General features: G+C 45.5%; 1 protein-coding gene across 2 annotated transcripts; it reads left to right on the top strand.

The window, feature by feature from the left end:
* The first annotated feature begins 1032 nt into the window (after positions 1–1032).
* Positions 1033–16651, top strand: LOC119452923 (signal recognition particle subunit SRP68). Of its 2 annotated transcripts, XM_049667401.1 has the most exons (11): positions 1033–1248; positions 2535–2601; positions 4831–5086; positions 5903–6019; positions 8145–8357; positions 9610–9819; positions 10510–10722; positions 11759–11974; positions 13001–13126; positions 15344–15591; positions 16109–16651. In XM_049667401.1, exons 1-10 carry the CDS (start codon positions 1158–1160, stop codon positions 15572–15574), a joined length of 1740 nt encoding a protein of 579 aa, XP_049523358.1. In that variant the 5' UTR covers positions 1033–1157; the 3' UTR covers positions 15575–15591; positions 16109–16651. The 2 variants fall into 2 exon arrangements, with proteins under 2 accessions (XP_049523358.1, XP_037570811.1); XM_037714883.2 differs by lacking the exon at positions 16109–16651 and having other exon boundaries at positions 15344–15676.
* Positions 16652–20633: the final 3982 nt, after the last annotated feature.

Here is a 20633-nt window from a genome sequence, read left to right as displayed (position 1 = left end):
CTACATTATTCCTGTACTGTGCTGTGTATTTCTGATGTTATACATCAAATATTTTATCTCATTTCCTAATTGTCATCAGCTTCCTAATATTATATACACAGTTGACTTTCATTAACTTTACATTGATTACCTTGATTGTGCTAAATCCTTCCAACAAAATGCCCATGTGTGAGCAACATTTCATTTAACTCGAAATGTGATAAATTGGTCTAATTTTGTATCACCTGTAGGGGTCAATCAAATCAGTAAAATTTGACTGTGCGATCTTGATTTGTAGTAGCTAGCTAGTAATACGATTTCCACAATATGCAAGCTTTTGCTCCTGCTCCATTTTTATTATCTTTTAATTATTTAACAAGATTGGTTAGCTTTTACGATTTTTTTTTTAATTACACAAAAGACGGAGATGCACTGCAGTATGTGCAATGAACTGCTCTTTTGTAGCCAGCCGGCACAGTTAATTGTGATGACACATACCTTGTGTTGATTTGAAATTACTAGGCTTGCAGTAGAAACACAGCTCTTGCATCGTAAATTAAATGTCACTACAGCATATATTCAACAACAGGTTCAGCACGCTTCTGTTCTTCAAAAATAAGACGGGTAAATATACCGAGCAGGGTCGTGTCTAAATGGCTACTCTACACCAAGTGACGGGATAACACGGGGTCAGGAAAATGTCAAGAATGTGTGCCTTTCATAGCCGCAACTTTTTTCCTTAGTTACCTAAGAGCCACCGAACTCTACAAAGCTGTCGGGAGATTCCTCCATGCATGGTGAGATAGATTCAAATCTCCCGCGTCGACAACAGCACCACCAAGCGACATCAGTATGGTTCTGCGTAAATTGTAACGCCATTTGAGTCAGTGGTTAAAATTTTGATTCTATATAATAACCTTTTTTGATGCGGTGAGTTCATTTAAGATTATTCTTTTAACGTAATGATTATCTGGCAACTACCTTCACCTAGCGGGTGATTTACAAACTAAGCCGATCATTCGAAAACCCTCTGTGATGTCCTCGTGCGCTTTGGTGCGCTCGATGCGACAGTGCTGCCAGGTTATACAGGCCGCTCCACTTCCTCGTCAGTGTTTCTGTGTGCGTGCAAAAATACGGCAAGTTTTGTTCGGTCCTGAAGTTTTAGAAGCGCCGACACAATGCCCGCCGAAGTCGAAAAGGCACCGGGGGACCAGGCCAGCGAGACCAAGCCCACAGAGGAGCCTCCCAAGACCGTATTGACCCTCGAAAGTATCCTTGAACGCCGGCTTTCCCGACATGACAGGCGTCGCACCAGTGAAACCTCAACGTGGCACGGAATTAGCGGCTTAAATCTGAAGATTGTGTGCCGGTGATAACGTTAGTCGGATCACCGCCTTTTCGCGTGCTCACTGGATGGAGGTAGTTAAGAAACCGACCTGGAACTTGCACGTCGAACGGCGCGTGCTTTCGGCGCGCTGTGCAGGCCATATGTTGCCGTAGTGATGGATTACCCGGCGTGAGTGCAGTTTCGGATAAAGGGCATCGATTCCCGATGCCTTCGGTGTACGATGCCAGAACGCCGCCAATTTGCCGTCTGTACCGTTTTCGATCGCAGACTCTGGTATCCCCAGACGGGCGAATGGATCGATTGTGTTCTATGTCGCTTCCGAAAACGGTTTACAACGCGATAAATTTGCACTTGGAGGCCTTCACATCTGCGCTTAACAGACCTTATTTTTTTTTACACCATATATAATTCCGCGACTACTACTTTCGCAATAACCGGCATTCAAATATCGAGGCACCGTCGTGATCGTCTTCTCGGAATTATTTGCCAGAGGTTTCACCTTATAGCAATCGTACTTACTTTACGCCGATAGCAAGTATGCAGTGCCCGTTGGCATCGTGCTAACAAGCTCATTTTACTAAGCCGAAGCATGTGTAAAATCTGCCACGGCTGTTAACAGTGGCGCTAGTCGCGATACCTCTGCACAATTTCTGATGTCCGTAAGGTTACAGGGACAGCAGAGGCTGCATGTCAGATTGTTGCACTGTTACTGTAATGCCAGAAATGTTCATGCATATAAAAAAAGAAATAGGTCGTTGTAGCGATACTTAGTGAGCCTTGCTCCGCACAATAAGAGACTGCTCACTGACTTCGCCTGGTGCTCTTGGCTCATCGGAGACATACATCACTCTTGGGACAGAGGTAGCAACTTTGCTGGCTAGTGCTTGCTCTGCCATATGTACCTGCTGGAAACTACGTATTGTGCAGCTCCAGCTGCAGGCCCTGTCTCTTAATGTCTCATACGCATGCATGCTTTTGCTTTCATATGTAACCTTAATCTCCCAAACACGTGGTTCCTAGTACTGGGCCTTATTGCTGAGTATTTAACTGCATGTTCAACAGGGACATCTCGTCTTGTGTCAACACAATGTTTGCTGTTGCTATGCTGTTAGATGCTCCATAGTGGCGGGATGGAGCAGTGGGAGACTAGACAAGTACTGCCTTGAAAACTTGAGAAATGCAACTTTCCTTAGCCTTTGTGTTGCAGTCCTGCAGGTAATAAAGGATGCTCAGCAGAAGCATGGGCTCAGGCATGGAGACTACCAGCGTTACAGGTACTGCATTTGTACTATGTTCTTTGTTGCTGAACTTGTCAAATAAGAAGCTTTCTGTGTAGTTTGTTGAGTACAGGGGGGACCGACAGAAACAGGAAGATGGCTGGCAGAAATAATGGTGGACTATCCAAATAATCGTTGTCTATCACCATTGTTTAGACAAATCTACAACTCCTCTAGAAGGCAACAGTAATTGGATGTCACTGAGGAGGTTAACATGCGCTCTAAAAAAAATATGCACCCTTGAAGCTTACCTTGTCCCCAAACAATAATCATCATCCATCTTTTGTTCACCTCCTTTTCTGCAACGCTGCAGTCCCGGTACTTTCAGGTCACGAACGGTGTGCACATACAACAGTGTTCCTTAGAGGAAAGTATAGTAAGCGCAGTGTATTAAAGGAAGAAAACGCATACAAGATTATTGTTTGGGGACAAGATAAGCCTCAAAGGATGTAAAACTATTTTTAAGGTGTAGGCTCAGCTACCTGTGGGTCAGAGTAATATGATCCAACCAGGTTCTCAGAGGTGGTGTAAGGAGTTATGCGAACTCCAACTCATTACACCGGTTTTGATGGACTTTCTCAACTCTCTCTCCCCATTTTGCCCTCATGCTCACATACCACAATGCTCTTTGATGCTCTCGCTAAAGATTCTGCTAATAATGGCTAATAATAATAATAATAATAATAATAATAATAATAATAGCCTTTATTACAGGTTCTTAGGTACATACATTTCTTGTGAATGCCAATAATAATAATAATAATAACATTGTTGTGTTGAAGCATTGGTCCTGAGCACAGGCTCCGCCTATGTTTCTTCTTTTTTCTTGTTGAAGACAGGCAATTAAGCATGTAAAGCACAACATTATAAGCATTAACCAAAGAAATCTTGTTTGGCATTGTCTTTTCCTTAAAAGCTTTTGGAGTGCTTGGCACAATAGAAACTCATTAATGCCACCCGCTTTTTGTGCAAGCAGATGGGTGAAATGTATATTTCCTTAAGCACTATTAGTGTGGTGAGCTATCACTTGCAGAGGTCCACAATCTTTGCTAGCTGTTTTGTTCACAAAGCAAACACAGGCCTCCTATCAGGTGCATGAAATCAAGGCTGTATTTGTCTGCAATCAAGCTGTGATTTCATTATAGTAACATCCATGCTGTACACGTGTATCTATAGAATACACATGATCGTCTATTAATGCTTCGGATATTTACACTGATGGTACAATTACTAGAAAAAGTTCTCGAAGGCTGGTGCTACCAACCCAAATAACCGGTGCACGCAAGCACCTACACATTGGGCACTCTCCAGCATCCAACTGGAATGGATATTTTTGCATGTTGGGTGGGGCCCAATGCATGCCGCAAAGGATTCGATCTCTACTCACTGTTGTGGGTCACAGAACCTGTCCAGACTGACACATCTGTTACGCAAATTATTGGTTCGTTGCCTTGACCTTTTCTTGCATCTATACTTTGTTCTTTTGCTTGCCTGTTTGTTCCTTGCTCCAGTGTCATACTATTGGCACTAAGTTTACCTGTCACTGGTTTATCTGTCATGTCAGCATTTACACCTCACTCTCATGTTCATTATTTTAATACCTGTGTATTTTACGCATATTACAGCGACTAATTTTTAGGCCCTTTTACAGCCAAGTAACATCTACCTATCGTAATACATCTGTCCATCTCATTGACAGATCATTGACACCACATCACCACTTGTATGGCACTCTTTGGCCTAATCTGGCCATTGCACCATTAAACACAACACATCATCGTCAGCAGCAGCATTTACTGTGGCTGTCATGAAAGTAGTACTATATATATATAAAATGTTACAGAAGCATTGTGTAAGTGTACTGTGGGGATTCACCATACAGCATATCTCTGATACTGTCACCCATTTGCAGTTTGCATCTCTCAGATTAGCATTCCCAATTAAACGACTGAAGTCTGAGCACAGTTCAATCCCTACTGGCTTAGCTCAATTGCTACGGCATTCTGCTGCTGAGCTTGTCGCGGATTCAATTCTAGGCCGCATTCTGATGGAGGTGCAATGTTAAAATGTCTCGTGTATCATGCTTCAGATGTGCGATTAAGAACCCCAGGTAGTCAAAACTAATCAGTAGCTTCCCGTTAAAGCGTTTCTCATAACCCCAGTTTTTCCTGGCAGTGTTAAATCCTTGAACCGATCAATCAGCACAGTTCAATTGCTTTTCTTCAGGGGCTACTGTAGCAGACGTCTTCGTCGTCTGCGCAAGTCGCTGCACTTCCTGCAGGGCAACAAGCACCGATACCAGGGACGCGAGGTGACGGACGAGCTCCTCGGGGGTGGCGACGCCCGCTACCTGCTCATGGTCGTCGTCCAGTGTGAGCGGGCGTGGGCGCATGCCATGCAGCTGCGTCAGGAGGCCAACACGGAGCCGCGCAAGCGGTTCCACCTGTTCGGCCGTCTGCGTAAGGCTGTCAAGCATGCGCAGGTGAGTACGTGCTTGACGATGGGCGGTCACTTGGCTCGGCCACATTGGAAACCACTATCTCGGCATACAAAGTTTACACATTATTCTCCACTTGTGTTACGCTGTCACGGAGTTCCTTACGTTTTTTTGAACTAGTGTTACACAAACTTCACGGATGGTCCCGGTAAGTGATACGCCAATAGAGCTTGTAATTAGTTGAGTAAACATTGTTATAGTGAAGGGGGGGGGGGGGGCACCGAACTCAACTTATGAAGATTTCTTAAGACATTCAAGCAATCAAAGCATGCTCTCTTGAGCAATGTACCCTCATCACTGTGCACAACAAACTACAATGAGATGTAATGTGCTAGCAGACAGGACAAGAAAACAGTAAGGTTCCTGAAGATAGCATCAAAAAAAGAGCGGTGTCAACATTCTGTGACAAACAGGGCAATTTCTGTCACTAACGCAGTTAAAGAGACAAAAGGTTAAGGATTAACATTTCTGAACTCTTATGGCTTCCTTGATTGGAAATATTGTATGCCTCTATATTTCTTTTAAGAAGGAAAAAAAAGGGCTTCAGGACATCAGCCCTTCACCTTTCGCCTTACTTTGTCAGTAACCAGAGTTAATGCCTTTCGTCACAATATATGACCAAATAATTTTCTGTTGAAACCTTAAATATGTTTCTGTAACACCCAGCAGATTGATACTTGGCTTCACCAACGATGCATAAAAGTGACAGCAACTAAACTCTTAGAAAAGCAGTTTAAATACATTTAAAGAACTGCCACAATTTCTGAGTCTTTTTCCTATCGCACGTGTTTTCAAATGCAGGCCTTGGAAGCGCTGTGTACAGCATCGACACGATGCGATGCTCGTTGCAAGCTGGAAGCACAGGCCTACTGCGCTTATCTTGAGGGAACCCTGCACACCGAACTGCAGCAGTGGAAGGTGAGAGTTCCGCACACTTATTAGTGTTCACACTAACTGTTTGACAATTAGTGTTTACACTATATGTTTATTACACAAACTCAACATGTAGTGTGACAATCTCAAATGATGTGCAGCCATCCACACCTGTAATCCTGGATTTAAACCTAGACACTCAGTGTAGTGTGAAGTTTCTGCAGTGTTCCAGTGCTTTGTGTGGTAAAGCTTGTAATAAGGGGAGCATAGTTCTGTTTATTGTAATGCATAAGCTGCCAAATATAATTACAGCAGTCAAACTACTCAATAGAATCCATTTGTCACAGGCTATATAAAAACGTGCTTTGAAAATTAAGAATGGTAAACCTTTCCTGGGCAACGCTATGTCCAGCCTCACTGTGCTTTAAATCTGATCTATAGCTCCTTTCCAACTACAAAGCAAGAATATGGAATGGAATGCCAGTTATACCAACAAGCAAACCTCTCCAGTGTGCATTAGAAGAATATCTGCCTTTAAGCAAGAATGCAATTCTTTCAGCACAGAGCAAGCAGTTCTGGATTTGCCAGCAGTACAGACTTTAGCTTTGCTTTCTACTTTTGTGTAATTTAGGGCTGTTTACCACTTCGTTCTGTAACATCCTCATGGACCATGGAGGCAAACAAAAATGCTGCATGCCCATTTTACTTGAGGGTTGGCCAAGCAGAATGTGAACCAGTGTCTCCCGGCAGGCTTGTTGTTTTATGTCGACGCTAGCTGCACCCCACTGATAACTCTGCATTGGGCTTGTCTGAAACAAAAAATTCACAGTGGTATGCCGGGACCGAGTGCATCAATTTAGAGTTGAGTAAGCTGTGAAAATACGGTGCTTGTGCTTTTTTCTGATCTTAAGGTAAATTCCTGAAACACTTTTTTTAAACCTGTACCTGTATGCTGGAATGAGTGCAATGTTTTTCGAATGAGTGTACAGTGGAATCTCGTTGATAGGATCTTCACGGGAACCGGAAAATAAAGCATATCATCTGAAAATCCTATCATACAACGTATTATCCAACCAAATCGTATTACCGGGTAAACAAAAAGAAATGTATTATCCCGAATTCTATCAACCCAATTCCACTGTACTGTGTTCCTGGAAAATTTTTTTAGAAGGACCAATTATGAACAGAAATATGGTGAGTGCAGTGTTTACTTTCCCTGTTCACCCTCAATTCATCGATTCCTTTCAGCTGGGGTGGTGCTGTTGGCAATGCTATGCCTATCACTTATTTCCATCTTTTCTTCTCTATTCATTTCGAGGTTGGCAGCTTACAAAGGCAACTTACAAAGGCTCCCAAGGACCACAAAATAGTGGTGACATGGCAGGCCTTAGCAACCGCCACTTGCCCATTTCCTAGAAAACCCGGAGCGGCGTGCATGCGTGTGCCCGTTGGCTGCTGTCTACGGCCCATCACTTCTGGTGTAAATTTACTGCTGACGTTATCGAAGGCAGAAAAAGAAATAAGACGGATGCCGCGCTCTTGCACGAATCGGCATAAAACGAACCTTTTTGATGTTTGTGCAAATGTTAAAGCAGGTGTTATGCATACGTAACGTTACCAATGGAAATGTTTGTACAAAGTGGAACACATGGAATGTAATTTCGTGCAAACATTATACTAGTGACACAGGTGAAAAGCAATGTTTATTAAAACGTAAAGCAATCATGCAGATGTTATTGCTCTGGTCCCATTTTGCTCACTTTGATCTTTCTCCACTCTTGGCTGCTTCTGTTGCCTTTTTACTTTACTTCTCTGTAGCAAAGTTGCCCACTGACCAAAATTGTTGTCTACTTGGCAAGGCAGCAGTAGCCAGCACTCACAAATGGGGTGGGGTGGAGAAGAGGCAAAGGAAGCTTTGCACTAAAAATGTGCCGTCCTCGAAAGCTAGAGGAGAGAGCAAGTAGTCTATTGCTCGAAATTGTGGGCTGCCTGCTGCATGGAATGTAATATATAGCCATTGTCTACAGATCGGGAATGTTTGTTTTCTCACCATGTTCGAAAATTGTTTCAGCACTTCTTTAAGGAATCGTTTGCCACTGCAACTGCCTTTTGTGATGCGTGAGACGTAAGCAATAGCTATCGTCAACTTGGTTCCTCCTCTGTTCCGCAGGAAGCCATGGAGAGCTTCAGCAAGGCGCAGACCATCTACGAGAAGTTGGCTCAGGCTCTCGGAGAGGTTCCGCGTGCCCTCTACCAGCAGCGGGTGGACGAGCTGAGCCCAAGCCTGCGCTACTGCGCGTACAACATCGGTGATGAGACGGCCATCACGGACCTGAAGCGCATGCGGCTCCAGGGCAATGTTACCATGGGCAACGAGCTGGACGTGAGTTGACCTGCCTTAGTTTACTCGGTCCAGAAATAAGCAGTAGGTATTCAGCAGAACTCCGATTACAGTAAAACCTTGTTCATACGTTATGGAGAAAAAAATGTGTGAGAAAAACTTACTGACCAGGGAATACATACGATCAGAAGTCACCCAAAAATTTGGCAGACTCACCTGTAGTTGACATCTACATAATGCTTAACGTTGTGTGAATCGTTGCAGCACGAGACGCCGATGCGAGGCGAATTGGTAGAGCCCAAGCAGCTCGAGATGCGCATTGTCATTTTTGCTGCTTCGGCAAGGTAATGTTTGTGCTGCACGACTTCAGCCTAGGTCAGCAGCTTCTTCGGGCATTTTGGCGAGTAGTTTTGACGCGCTGACTCAGCAAAGAATCATTGCAGCACGATGCACGTTGGTGGGGACCAAGCGACCCAAGACGTGCATTGTTGTTTACCTATTGCGTACTGTTTAAAGACTGTGACGGTAATCTGAAACGAAGTCAGGCTGGTGGTCAGGCAGTTATGCTGAAATAAAGTGCCACCAGAGCGAAACATGATAGTCACTTTGCGGCGCCTGCAGCATGTAACAGCGGCACGTTTGGGTTATCACCAATCAAAAGCATCCAGTACGGTTCCGACTGCAGTACTCCACACGCGCTGCGAAACAGATAGGTGAAAATGCTTATCCCAATAGGGTTGGCAGTGATAGCGGTGAGTGCGACGTGTGATGACCTGCGAGGAGATTTGCCGGTACCAGAAGAGGAAACTGAATAAGTGCCAGCATTTTCACATTACACAGGTGGGCGAGCACTGCGGGAAAGCGTCTGTGGTGGGTACCTATGCTGCTCTTGATTGCGCGCATTTTTTTATTCACATGGGGTTTAGCGCCCGGAAAGCATATTATACGATCTTAGTTTGGCAATGTACTGAACGTTTGTGCTAAAAGATAGCATTTTCCGTGAACATAATAACCGGTAAAAATGCAGTGTAACAGTATTGCATCATTTTTTTGTGTTCTCGACTGCGAACATTGGCACTGGGAAATGGTATAAAACGAGATCGTTATATTGAAAGGGATTTCACTGCGATCTCTGTCCTGAAAGGTCTAATCACCTGTGTGGCTACCCCCTTTATAGAGATGCAAACTGAGAAATATAAAATGTGAAAAGCCGCGAGACAGCATACAGTAATGTAGTCGTCATGTTTTAATTGCCGGCAAGGTAACTGACAAAACAACATCCACTTTTCTGCAGCACCTGATTGAGCAGGCGCGCGAGAAGCAAGCAAGCAGCCTGTCGGAGGTGACGTGGCTGGGCCGCACTGTGCCCGTGCGGCACGAGAAGGTGCGCCTGTTTCTGTTGGCCGCACAGGAGGCTCCCCGCGAGCTGGCGCAGGCGCCTGACATCGAGGCCAAGATTGCTGTGCACGAGCGGCTGCTTTTTGACTGCAAGGACGCCCTACAGGTAACATATTGTTCCAGTGCTTCATCATAGAGTCAAATCTCGTTAATTTGAATACGCTTAATTCGAACTTCCGGTTAATTCAAACTGACGCTGTGGTCCCGTTGAAGTTATGTGTATTGCAATGGGCAAAAATGCCCGGTGATTCGAACGTGCAAGCATTTGCAACGATTAATTCGAACATACCGTGCTCCGACAATGCTCTCAGCAGCACGTCAAATCATGCGGCGGCACCTCCGATCAGCATTGCTCCGATCCCGCCATAGAGCAAAAACTTAGGAGAGACCCCTCAACGCTGCACGCAAAGAAGGAAAAAAAAAAAAATAGACACGGCGGAAACATCACCCTATCAAAGGCAAGGTTGCCGTTTCTGCGTTGTGCTGGAACACGCGTGTACGTGCCTACGTCTCAACCATGCGGGAAAAATGGCAGTGAACCCTTCTCCTTTCTGCTTCCTATATTTCCTGGTCATGTGTTAACCTTGAACGCTGCGGCACAGAGGGAAGCAGCGGTGGAGGTTCAGTCTGGCCAACGGAACTGCCTACGTCAGCCAGAGCTCGCTTCCCGATAACGGCAGAAAAGGAAACTTTAGGGAGTGGTACCCGGATGACGGGTATCACAGTAGCCTGACTCGACGTGCATCGTATTGCATCCCAAACGTGAGCACATGATCTCTCTGCTTTGACTGACCAGCTCCTGCGTGAAGACCTGCGGGCCGAAGGAGGTGGTGGTCCTCCGGGCAAGGGCCCGGTGTCCGCACTGCAGCTGCTGCACTCGTACCTAGTGTACCTGCGCCAGCGCACCACGGTCGAGCGAAACCTGCTGCTCATTCGCCAGCTGGAGGAGAATGAGTCGGGCCCCAAGAAGCCCCAGGACCTCGTCCGGCCGTACGAGATTATTGTCCAGGTGAGTCTGCCTGACCATGTACAAAGAACGTTCGCAACGCCTGGCTGATATTAAGTTGGACAGTTTGCCTTGCCTGTAATACAATGCTTACCTAATGTGTTTGAAAAGTACAATGGAATCCTGCTAAATAGAAATCGCTTAAATGGAACTGCCATTTAAACGGAACTGCCGCTTAAACGAACACCATCTTCATGGTTGGTTGGTTTTGTATTCATGCAATACGAAACTCCTGATAAATGGAACCAATTTCCCTGGTCCCTTGAGGTTCCGTTTAAAGAGTGTCCACGTTATATGGCCATGGAATATGAATTAATGGAAGTAGTAGGTAAGGTGCCTCAGTCCCCTGAAGTAGGTGACACGAGGCATCATTCATTTCTCCAAGCTCTTCTTCCTCTGTTCAGTGTCCTCTGCAGTCCTTTCACGGGAGTCACCATCCGCTGCCTCAGGAATTTAGAGATTCTCAACTATGCTTCAACCATTTGTGTGACAGTCTTATTTGCATCATTTCTGATTGCTGTCTGCATTTCCCAAGTAGTTTCTTTGAGTGAATCTTTCAACTTGACACATACTTTTAAGCAGATTTGCTAGTGTGCTTCTGGGTTATGAATGCTGCAGTTATATGGTATTAATTGTTACAAAAATGTTAACTGGGCACTTTGGTGACTGGTGCTGGGGTTTCCTGCACTTGTGGTTTATATTACATTAGCTATTGAACTTGCCTTTGCATTAACACCTACCCTCATTGTGCAAGGCTGCACAGACATCATGCAGACAATTCCGATACAGTCCATAGAACTTTGAAACATTTCAATGAAAAAACAAAAAAGATGTGAAAAAGAAAGGCAGCATTATTAGGAGTATTACTATACTATCTTGAGAATATATTTTCAATGTTTTTTGCCTGCGACCGTATCAGTTAAGAAACCGTATTAACTAGGAACACATTAGTGAGGGCCCACTGATTTTGTAAATCACATCAGAGCAATAACTGTCGCTCTTTGCTTAATTGTTCCCTCCTTCTCCACTGTTTTTGCAGTGCCTGGGCGAGATGCTGCAGCTGCCCGGCGTGGAAGAGGGCTCGGAATTTGCGGAGCAGGTCCAGGCGGAGCTGTTGCTGTTCAAGGCGCACAGGGTCCGCCACATTGGGCAGGCACTGGCCGCGGCAGGCCGCTACCCGGAGGCCATGGCGCTGTATCGACGCGGTCGCGACTATGTCAAGCAAGCCCTTGCCGTCTCCACTCATCTGAGCAAGGCAAGTCCATGCATACGTTTGCAAGCAGTGCCCACATGACTGTAAGGCTTGGGCTTGTCATTACTTGGGCTTGTTGGTACGGCAGGTCGTACTCGCGAAGCACACACAAAGAAAAACACACCTTATGAAGAAACGGGCAATGGGAGCAGACATTGTCTTCTGGCATTGTTTGTTTTTTCATATGGTTGTGACTAACAGAAAACTCGAGCATCTCAGATCCACTTATTCTTCTCGCTTAAGGAAGCACAGCCGCAGAGAAGGACAAACAAGCATAACACTTGTTTGTTCGTCCTTCTCCGTGTCCTGTCTTTGCACTTGTGTGTGCCTCGCAGGTATATCAAGAGTGTAAATACACAAAGCTTTTGAAGGTAAGATGCAGAGAAGGACAAACACACAAAGCACTTCGCGCATTTAACCTTTTTTGTGTTGCTGTCTTTCTTTGTGTGCGTTTCGCAAGTTCTTCAAGAGCATAAAATCACAAGCTTTTGGTGCTGTAGCAATGAGGAGCTGGAAGATAAGAAGTAGATGATGACCTTGTGTAGTTGAGCTTCTGCACACAGGTGCGAACTAGCTTTGGGATCTTGTGACAATGAGAGGAAGTGGATTTTGTGTGTTCAGGCTTTACTCGACAGATGCCAATGCAAGTCCAGTCAGCGTGAAGCAACTGTACATGCTTGACATTCATGGACTCTTTGCAACTGCATCATTCCTCCCGTATACATATAATCAGAGATGTGTGTTTGACAAAGAACTGAGAATGTTCATGCATGATTTCAAAAGTCCTGCCTGCTTATTGGTTGGAACATGTTTCAGCTATCGCTTGTGGCCTTTTATCGCCATTTGTTTACCTCAAGCTGTTTTCACTGCAATGTACTCACTGTGGAAAAAAAAAAAAAAAGATGAGACAATCATTAGTGGAAGGCTGCTGCAATAATTGCAATTCAAGAACAGTATGATACCGGGGTCACGAAAGCTGTACCATGATAATGTTGATAACCTAGCTACCACATCTCATCTCTCGTGCAGGAGGCAGTGGCTTCGTTGAAGGAGCTAGACGGCATCCTAGAGGGCCAGGTGTACTCCGTGCACGCTCAAAGCATTCTCGGATCAGAGGCTGAAGCACCCACACCTGAGGAGAACAAGGAGGTTCAGGTGGGTAGTTGATGCTCTGCACTCGACTGTAATTTCTGTATACAGTCGAGCATCTCTACAACGAACACCTCTACAATGAAATGACCTGTATAACGAAGGAATAATTCTGTCCCGGTTTTATTGTGAGCTGTGTGGTGCGTGACCTTTACAACGAATTCACCTGAATAGCAAATGATGTCGGAGGCCCCGAGCACTTTGTGATAAAGGCGTTCGACTGATTATCAAGAGGGAGATTTTATTGAAGGAAAGGCAGAGAGGTCGGCTTGAGCTAGAGTGCTCCGTATAGTACACTTCCAATAATTTGACCTTGACGGGACCAACGAAACTGATAGAATTATCCAACGGGTCGAATTAAACAAGATGCGGAAGAAACGCCACAACACACCGCTGTTCAGTTGATTCAGTTGATATTTCCCCTAATCAAACGTGCACCCGCTTTCCATTGTCCAAAGTAGAACACTAACGTAGAAATGACATGAAAGCTTCTCAGCAAAGTAGAAACTAACGCACACCCTATTTTTAGCAATAAAAATGGGAAGGGTATATGTGTTGCACAATGGCGACCGGCTTCCTAAAGTCAGCTTCACCGCATGGTTTTGTAGTCTGCTTTGCTGAAGTACAGACGTGCTTTGCGGTAAAGCATACAAACGGCGCAATGGAAATTTTGGTATCGTGTCCAATTGCACCACGCAAGCAATGTCTGGCCCAATTTTCTTAAGAAAAGGAAGGTGCGTGTTGAATCAGGTAAATACCCAAATCAGACATTGTGAGCTACGGTTATTTCTTGAAAATCTTTTTTGGGGGCAAGCCGAAAAAAGGTTTCAGTGGGAGATGACATGAGTTCAATGCATTCAGTGTCCCCTAAGCTCCTCCGAGACAGACACTGCCACTAAAGGGATCGCTATTTGGGTCACCACAGGGGTCAGGCGCATGCATGTTGACTGGTCAAACTTGAATTATCCAGCAAAGGTCAATTTTAGGATCGAAATAACAAATCTTTGGGCCCATAGAAATGCATGGGTGTATGCCAGGACCTTCGGTTGGGACCAAATTAACCGGGGTCGAATTAACGGCAGTCTACTGTGTATATCAAGCTTTCTGTTTATGGTAAGCAAAGAATTTTAAGCGTTGGCGTAGTCCAGTGGGATGTTCTACCCACAAAAGTAAAACAGGCAGCAAATTTGCAAACATTGAAACTGTATTTTCATTATCTCCTTTCCTCCGTTTAAAGTAACATTCACTGCATGCTTTCTTTGATGCACTCCGTTTACTAGTAAATTAGCTTTTGCTTGCTTTACATCCTGCATTGTGAAGATTTTCTGTACTGTATTCTGTAGCTTGTCTGATGTAAAGGTACCTTCTTAGTGTTAAGCATATGTGCTCTCTCTTTTTTGTTTTGCTTCCTGTGCAGAAATGTGTTTTGGATATCAACTAGCCCTGAGATAGGGCTCCAAATGCATTTTAACATGTTTCACTGTATACTTCATGCAAGAAATAAACTTCGATTAATTCTCTGCTTGCTTTAGCTAGTTTTCGGTGAATGCGCTCTTGTCATGCTATCAGTTGCGTTGTTTTCAACAATCTCTTGCGCAATTCGTTTCACAAAGTGTTTGCTACAATATTAGAAATGCATTGACTTGTATAAAGGAACGCCCCGAGGTGGCAGCAGTTCGGACAAAAATGTTACAACTTGATGGCGTATAAAAGTTTGAGAAGAAACTGTTCAAGTAGTTTAATCTTAGTTGACAGACCACTCTTAGTTTCCGGAAAATGGGTTGTGTTTTCCTGGTTTCGGTTTTCTTTTACTATACCAGTACTACTTCGCAGTAAAAGCTATCATGAGGGCACAGTGTTGCATTTGGCAGTCGTAAAGTGGCATTTTGATAAGATATGCCTTTACTGGCACAGTGCTAGATGTGAAGAGTAGTAAAAGGTTAAGTCATTCATGTTTGTGCAGTGTGCAGAGCAATCTAGCTGTAATGAAACGCACACACCCCAAAAACCTGGCCGTTTCAGAGACTTATGATTGCATCCGAGCTGAGTTCCAAGACTGCCACCTTAGAATGCTTATGCTCTTGTGTGGCCTGTGCTTTTCTTGTGGGCATGTTAAGGGATGTATTGTATTAACATGCTGGCGTTTTGGATTGCCGGAATGTATGGCGATCATCACCAATGTACCTGAATGTTCTTAACTATACTGCCCTGCTTGCTTTTCAGTTACTGGTAGACCGCCTGGACACTTATCTCGAGGACAAGAGTCTGACAACCTCAAAGCCCAACATTGCCGCCTTTCCGCCGCCATTCGAGCCCATTCCGTGCAAACCGCTGTTCTTTGACCTTGCCCTCAACCACATCGAGTTTCCATCGCTCGACGATGTTGTCGACACAAAGAAGGGCCAGGGCTTGACAGGCTTTGTCAAGGGATGGCTGGGCGGATGGAAAAAGTAGCCTCCAGTGTTTGCTAGGTACACAGTGTGCTTCATCTCTCGTTCTTGAAGTTTCACTTTGTTTGAGAACACTGTGCCCGAATAAAATGACAGAGCCACCGTTCCTATGTTTTTGGTTACTGCTGTTTTTGTCAGCCGTGCTAACTCGTTTTGGACATGAGCTGCATAAAGGGACACTGTAAAAGGCAACATTCAGCTCTATAGCTGGAGCTGTAGATTGCGCTTGTGAAAATCTCCCAGCATTTATTTAAGTAAGGAGATGACCTAAGTGTTTAAGAAAAGTGCAGCTGAATTGTGGGAAGTGGGGCATCTCAAACTCCACTGTTTTGTCCTTCCCTCTGTTTCAGTAACTTATAATCTCTCTATGGTATCATAGTGTTTAAATCAATTAAATTATGTGGTTTTGCGTGCTGGAACTACAATATAATAATGAGGCATGCCGTAGGTGGGGGCTTTGACCACCTGGGGTTTTTTAACGTGCACTTAAATCTAAGCACACGAGCGTTTTTTACATTTCACCTCCATCAAAATGCAGCTGCCGTGGCCTGGATCGAACCCGCTAACTCAAGCTGAGCAACGTCGACGTCATAGCTACTGGGCTACCACGGCTGGTAATGTGCCGTCACTGAGTACAAATGTGGCACCACTGGCATGTTCATTTGAACGGCTGCATGAAGTATGCTTACATTCACGTTCACAAAAATGAACAGAAAAATTCATTATGACATGACTTTGTGAGTGTTGTGCACACAGCATATATGCGCTGCACTGACCTGAAGGACTCTGTTGGCAATGCTAAGAGGAAAACAGCTGGAACAAAGCAAAGTAAGTGATAAGTATTGTAAAACAAAAAAGCACACCTTTCCCTTCATCAATTTGCTTTAGAAAGGCAGCATTCATTCAACCAGAAAGACAATTTAAAGTTGTGATCATTCTTGTACTTCTTGAAAGCACAACAGAAGTACAAAATATAGAATGTGCAATATACGAGCGAACCAAAGACACTAGAGAGGTTGCGGGTCCGTTATTCTGGTATATACGGATTACCGTGTTGCCGGAGGCGACTTTACGCGTACCAGAGATGTAAACGTATGGATAGATGGATGAATAGATAGATGGATGCTAGGAGCGTCTCCTTTGTAACGGGGCAGTGGGTTGCGCTGCCGAGCTCGTTATATTGCTGAATGCCCTACCTCTCACCAAAAGAAAGAAAGAAAACATGAATTTCCATCACCAAGCTTTCTGCACCCCTATTGGGATTTGTTTTTGTATGTTGTTTCCCTGCTTTTATTTCACCAATCAATTGCCTCTTACTAATCTCTAGTGTGGACATGTTTACATTCCCCTGCTCAACCAGTAAAGAACAGCTATTATTACAGTAACCTTGTGTATTCTACTAAGCTTCTTGTGTAAATATTCGGCAGCATTGTAATCGGGAACACGCTGCCTTTTTAAATGTTTTTTTTTCTACAAAAGCACTTGTGGAACATGAAAATGTGTCTACAAGAAATGGTGGTTAGACGAAGCATCAGAAGATGTCGCTACCTGCGTCCGGTAGCTACCGGTAACCGGCTATAACGCGATACACGCTAAATATTACTCCATCTCCCGCTAAAGGGAACCATGTGTGGATGCGAAGCAGCGGGGAAATGGTTAACTTGAGCGGGAGATGGTTTCGCGGCAGCGGCCCGAGCGCTCATCGCGGCGCTGCACAGGAGAGAGAATGAGGCGCGCGCGCTCCATCATTTTCATACCGCGGAACTACCGTGGCGCCCCCAGCGGAGTATGCAGCTGTCGCACCACCTGTCGTGCGCGCTGCTCCGGATTCCTAGAGGAGAGAAAGGGGGAGGGGAGCGTAGGAGAGAGAGGGGAGGGGACGCGCATGCGCTGTGGGGGTGTGGGACGCCGCGGTAGGGACGAACAAAGCCCCCGCCATAAGATGCTTCGCATCTAAACAAAAACGCTAATTAAAAAAAAGCAGAGGAGGCGCTGTAAGAGAGCGTACGTTAAAGTTACTGTAAAGGGGAGTATATACAGTTAAGTCTAGCATACGTCGCTTCACTGTCTGCTCCGCTTGTGTTTCGCACGGAAAGGTGTTGCAGAGAACGGCGTTGATTTCGCATTTTAACGCGAAAGCGTTAACGGCCCCGTGCCGCAGAAAATCCGGCGTTGGCTTCGACGTAAGCATCGGCGTCCGAGGCATCCGTGGCGGAGAAATTCATCCAGAACCACCCCGACCACACAGGCTCTCCGCGCGGCGCAAGGGGTTAGTGAACAAAAATTGAATTTCTCAAAGTAAAATCCGTCAGAGAAATCGTAAAGTCCGGCTTAACTACAACCTGCAGACATGATAACGTTGGATTGTAATTTGAATATACGAGAAAAAAGCCTGATAAGCAGCGACGGAACTTTGAATGCTATCGCGTTCCACTCTTAACGGCGAAGCTTAAGCGTCCTCCAATTCTGATGGTGTTGGATTAGTCGCTCACTGCTCGAGTTTTTGATGAACGCGTCTCGTACAGAGACGCGAGCAGCGCGCAGTAAGCTTGGTTGCAATACGAAGATGCCAAGTGGATACATGCACCGTCACGCTCCACTCAATTGGCCGGGCCGCGGAATGGGGTCAGCGTTTTACTTTTCGACATAAACATTGTACGCACGCAGTAGCGTACTCGCTGTCGCTGATCGAGCGGGCTGTGTGCAAATTGTAAGGAGGTGCATACCGGTCTGAGCGGAGCAGACCGTACATTTGAAAGCTTAGCTAAAATTCTCTTTTGAGAAGTAAGAACTGGTTGTTGCACGTTAATTTACCAAACCATGTGCAGTGGACTTTGGTCAAATAAACCTTAGCTGGACTGACGGAACTGTTCGAATTATCCGGGGGTTCGAGATAAAGTAGGCATAAAAAGTTACACGCAGAATCTCCTGTGGGAGTTATCTAAGTGATGCGTATAAGCATTTGCTACTAATCACCTGCTGTTTCGTTGTCGTACGTACGTATGCTGTTGTGTTTGGCATAATTGAAAGAAACACCGCGAAAGTATCGTGAATTCAGCGCAGTTGCAGCACCGAAATGACGATCGATGAAGAAGATGAGAGCAGTTGCAATGTTCACTCATGGTTGGGAAGGTTTAGGAAGGTTTCGCTGCCAGTGTACCGATGGTGGGACGCTTTACTTTATTTTCATTTTATCTTAAATTAATGTGTAGGCCCTCTGTAAATTTCTTATCATTTATTTAGTTGCCTAATGCTTCGTTTTGAATGTTTGCCAATTCACCCCCTTTTTGGTATTTTGTTAGATGCACTTTTCAATCGACCCAGTGTGGCCAATTGGGTACGAGCCATGTCTTAGGGCAACAGAAACTACGCATGATGGTGCGTTTAGATGACGCCGCTGCTTCGGGGCAGATGAGCATTGTGGCAATGCGCGACTCTCACGCATCCCCTGATGTTGTTTTCCCCGCATGGCTCCCGTCTTCTGTAATCCGGCTTCGTCGCGTGGCTTTACGGTCGGTGTGGTTGCGGCGCATTGCGAGAGATGGCGTGAGTGTCGCGCTGCTAACGCCACCTAACGGCGGGGTTACTTGCCACTTGGGCGCAAAACGTCGAAGACGCTTCCTCTTCGGGTTGGGATCGGTGAGCGATGCGGACGTCCCGCGCGTGCGCCGATGCACGCTTCGCGAGACCGTCTCGCGTGGCTAGGAGCAGGGCACCGGTATGGACGAACACGGATCGTTTGAACTTGCCACCGTTCGCGTGACCGTACACGTGAACGACTGGGCGGTGGTGTCATAGCATGGGGCGAACATATTCGCTCGCTATCCGGTCGCGGTGAATCAGACTTCCTTGATTTGTCGCGTGCCCATGTGAATGTTCTATGGCTAGTAATTCGGCTAGCATGCATTAGTGTATGAAAGGTGCAATGAATGCCCTTTTGATGATGTTTGCACTACTTTGTCCCAAGAGCACGTGTGAGACCCCACAGCACTGACCGATGCGTGCTGTAGTACGTAACGTAATTGAACAGTTTCATGTTTGGTAGATCTCGTACCTAGACGTGGTCGATGACACTGCCTCCTCTCGATGCGAACAATTATCAACCGTACATCGGTGGCGGCTGCGTATGGCGCGGCTGCGCGGGCCCTATCTTGAAAGCGATCTGCGAACGCATATTCTACGCGAGTGTTCGCAGCGGTCACGCGCGGAGCGCGTGGTAGACACTGAGGCGACTGAACGGCATGCTCATCTTTTCACATAAATGCAATGCTTGGCGTGCAATGTCTGCGTGTGCAGAAGAGCAGATACATCACGTGCGCTAAAGCGCACATGCTGCATTACCAAGTGCAGTGGGCGATATATATAGTCCCTCCTTTAGGACCTTATTCCACCTGGCACAAGTGGGATATTCAACCAACTAAAGTTTTCAAAGTCAATATACTACTATAAAATGCGTAAACTATGGTTTATGCATGGGCTTCGGATGTTGTAGCCTTGGGGCATAATTTCAACACAGCAGAAAACGTGTTTCCCTTTTTCGAAGTCTGCAAGACCGAACCTCTATTGGAGTCCGACTGTAAATGTGTGGGCCGAAAAAAAAGCCGGGGTGTGACGTCCTCGGGACGTTAGCGATAACCTGAGTATTAAGTAAATTTAAAGAGAGCAACTCTCTTGGAAGCAGACGCACAGGCATGCCGCCTCCTGATGCACGCTCGTAGAAAACATTTCACATGCTAATTCCACATCCCAATCATGCCCGCGGTGGCGCGTTTTTCGGACGTCGCTTGGAAGTCCACTTTATCTCTCCATTGGGATGTGGGACGCGCGGATCTTTTGGGACGTCCATGGAACTTCTTGTGTCGTCTGGGCATATGTAAAAGTATAAAACTCATGGTACATTTGCACTCACTTTACAATTAAATCATGGTCCATTGTCGCCAACCTCGAATAGCTTTTCATCGGACTGAACTTAAACATGCCATACTCGTGTGGTCCACAGTGTCTGATATTCTGTATTTCTTGAACGACTGCTGCCACCATCGCGAACGCGAGGATGGCGTACG

The sequence above is a fragment of the Dermacentor silvarum genome, chromosome 5 (assembly GCF_013339745.2).
Source record: "Dermacentor silvarum isolate Dsil-2018 chromosome 5, BIME_Dsil_1.4, whole genome shotgun sequence".
NCBI lineage: Eukaryota > Metazoa > Arthropoda > Arachnida > Ixodida > Ixodidae > Dermacentor > Dermacentor silvarum.
Note: the sequence above shows the minus strand (reverse complement) of the source record. Positions and strands in the feature narration are given on the sequence as shown.